The sequence below is a fragment of the Apaloderma vittatum genome, unplaced genomic scaffold (genome assembly GCF_000703405.1).
Source record: "Apaloderma vittatum isolate BGI_N311 unplaced genomic scaffold, ASM70340v1 scaffold14968, whole genome shotgun sequence".
Classification (NCBI taxonomy): Eukaryota; Metazoa; Chordata; class Aves; order Trogoniformes; family Trogonidae; genus Apaloderma; species Apaloderma vittatum.
This window is the reverse complement of record NW_009730305.1, coordinates 25398-28385: the sequence shown is the minus strand read 5'-3', so window position 1 is coordinate 28385 and position 2988 is coordinate 25398. Positions and strand designations below refer to the sequence as shown.

The window sequence follows — 2988 nt, the reverse complement described above, 5'->3', positions numbered from 1 at the left end:
GGCAAGATCTCCGTGGAGCAGACAGCCCAGCACCAGCGACTGCTGAGCGCCCATCCAGCGCCAGCACACGCAAAGAGCCTCTTGCTGGAGAGGTGAACCCAATTTGCACCTTTTTCAGGTGGAAGGGGAGGGAGGGAGGAGGGGAGGTGGTGTCCCAGCTGCCAGGTGTGAGGTTGGGAAGAAGACCCTCCCTGCCCCGGGACCTGCTCCGCACCGTGGGGGCAGCAGGGGCTGGCAGTGCCCCCAACTCACCAGCACATGTTCGCACTCCACAGCAGAGGAGTTCACCCACCGGGCTTCAAACGTTCTCTCCGTCCCAAAGTGGCACTCCAGGGCTGTCTCCTGGGAGAGGGGAGACAAGGGCAGAACGGCTGCAGCAGCCACCTCGTGCAGGTCCCCTCTCCGTGGCCGCCCCAGCCACTTCGTGCAGTTCCCATCTCGGTGAACTGACAGCGCCATCACCACCTTGTTTCTGCCCCCAGCACCTGAACAAGTCGAACAGGAGATCGGAACCCAACCCTGTGAATGGGGCTGGATCTGTGCCTGACTAATCCTGCTTTGTTACACACCTGGACATAAAATTGCTGCATCGCACATGGTGCCAAGACCTGCTCCTTGCTCTCGCTCAGCGTGCTGCTGCCATGTCACAGCCAGGCACGGGGCAGCTGCTCTGGGAGCTGGGGACATGTGGTACATGCAGAGCAGGAGACATGCCCGATCCATGGGAGACACACCTGGCAAGGCTGTGCACCTGAAACACCTGCCAGCAGGTACCCAGGCTGTTGAGAGCTCATGCTGCAATGCAGATCGAGAGCCAGTGTCCTCCCAAGCCACCTCACCCAAACCGGTCCACTCTTTTACTCAAAGCCACCTCTTTTCTCCTCCAATAACTGCAGGAAGCAGATCTCTAATTCAAATCAGGGCCCAGCCAGCAGCATGTTCAAAGGGAGATTTTCTGTGCTGTTTTCTTGATAACACAGAGATGATCTCCTGCCTCGAGTTACTGCTGTGCCCCTATCCTGCCAGAAAGAACCCTATCTCCAAGCAGGTTGATGTTGCACCACTGCTGAGGTCTAACCACTCTTTGAAAACTGACACATCTGATAAAAGACATGAAAGAAAGCGCCAGTCTCCTGGCGGGCAGCTGCTGCCTCAGCGAACACACACGCGGCTGCGAGGGGGAAACTGGGATCTCCCCCAGTGCCCCGGCTGTGCCCGCTCCGAGCTCCGGCAGCGCTCGAGAGCTCCTTTCCCAAGGAAAGGAGGAGGAATCCTGCCCGGCGCCAGGGAGAGTTTGCAGGAGGAAGCTGGGGTGCCAGAGCCCCTGCACAGCCATGCCTGGCCCCTTTCCTGCCGACTCCATTTCCTACTGCTATTGCTTCCTCCTCAGCCACCTCCAGCATCCACAGAGGAAGAAGCCTTTCTCGCCCATTTCTGATGATTAGGGAGGGCACATCCTCCCACACAGAGGCTGGACCCGTGCAAGGAAGGCAGCCCCCGCCGGGCGGGGAGGGCTAATTTGTGCTCTGCACTGAAGCAGGGTGCCCGCTGCCCTCACGGAGCAACCCGGGCAGCTCCACAGCGTTTCCAACCTCCGCCTTTTCCTGCAGAAGAGGAGCTGCCTGGCTGTCCAGCGAGCAGCGATCCTCTGTGGAGGCACGACGAGTCAGGCCCCATGAGGCCCGCTGCAGGCTTGACCCAAAAGGACACGGGGCGGCTTTCTGCAAATACCAGAGCTTAGACAAGTATTTTCCCAGTGCCCAGCCTCCCTGTCCCAAATTCCTCTGGTTCCTCCTGGCGTGCAACACATCTCCAAAGGCACCATTCGATGTCCACTCCCGCTTTCCATCCTGTTACAATTTGCATGCCAAAAAATTTCACAGAAAGGACTTTTTCTCAAAAAAAAAAAAAAAGCTCTGCAGTGACGACCAGAAGTTAAGTTAAAACATATTTCCATGCTACTCCAAGCAGCGGCTCGGCCAGCACAGGGCTCTCTGCCCACTGCTTGGGGCTTTTTCCTTCACTCCCAAGCACAGGGCCAAGGGGCCAGGCTGGCACGTGGCACCGGGACGGCATGACACCACCATGCTCTGTGATGGACCAAATGCCCGTAAGGAAAATAGGCATTTCATTTCCCAAAAACATTTTGCTCTAATGACTGCTTTACAAGATGTATAAACCCCCTTTTTCCACCAAACACAAAAAGTCCGTCAGCAATCGTGTGAGATCCGTGGCGAATGCCCAGACACAGAGAGCATCTCCCTTGGGCTTTGCCAGGCAGCCTCACCCACCACGGGGGTGACTGCCTCCCACAAATATCTTCTGTGAACACAGCGATTTCAGCTGCAAATGCAACCAGCCCCATCTCCCACACCTGAAGCAGAAACCAGCTCGTACTTAAAATCCCTCTGTCTGAGCTGGCTGCATGGCAGCCTGGGCTCAGCTAGACCTTCCTAATCTCTCTAGGAACTCGTTTACCTCAGAGAAAGTCGCATTGGCCAGCGAGATGGTAATGTCCTGAGCTACTCCTGTGGGCATCGGGTCCAAAGAGGCAGGTACAATTCGCGGACAGTCAATTTTCTCCTGTTAGGTGCAAAACAAGAAGAAAAAAACCAAAGGTTAGCTGAGTGCGCGCTGAGAGTGCTCAGTGATGAGGGAAGGATGCACATCAGAGCCCTTGGTATGTTTAATTTCACTGTATCTGTGAAGTCAGATTGCATAGAAACTGAAACGTCAGAATGGCACAGTGACACGTGGAGGGGTAACGCCACTGGAGCCCTCCTTCCCCAAGAAAGGCTTTAAGTCCAGCCCAGCATGGCACTGCCTTAAAACCCACCCCTCGGATAACCACAGCACGGCGGTGGATTCCAGGAGGGCTTGGCCCGAGCAGGGCAGGAATTCCCCTCTCGCTCCCGCCCGGCTCCTCTGCCAGCTCAGGGCATCGGACACGGGTACTGGGACTGGCATCCCCGCGAGTCCAACTTCCTG

General features: G+C 56.6%; 1 protein-coding gene across 1 annotated transcript in view; it reads right to left on the bottom strand.

Moving 5' to 3' along the window:
• Positions 1-2988, bottom strand: part of LOC104277946 (plexin-D1-like) — a gene marked incomplete at its 3' end in the record, with an annotated part of 19260 nt that overhangs the window by 5313 nt on the left and 10959 nt on the right. Inside the window, exons 9-10 of the mRNA XM_009874764.1 lie at positions 2479-2583; positions 253-342 (exon numbers count right to left, since the gene is read on the bottom strand). Coding sequence (XP_009873066.1) covers positions 253-342; positions 2479-2583 — 195 coding nt within the window. The remainder of the gene's footprint in view (positions 1-252; positions 343-2478; positions 2584-2988) is intronic.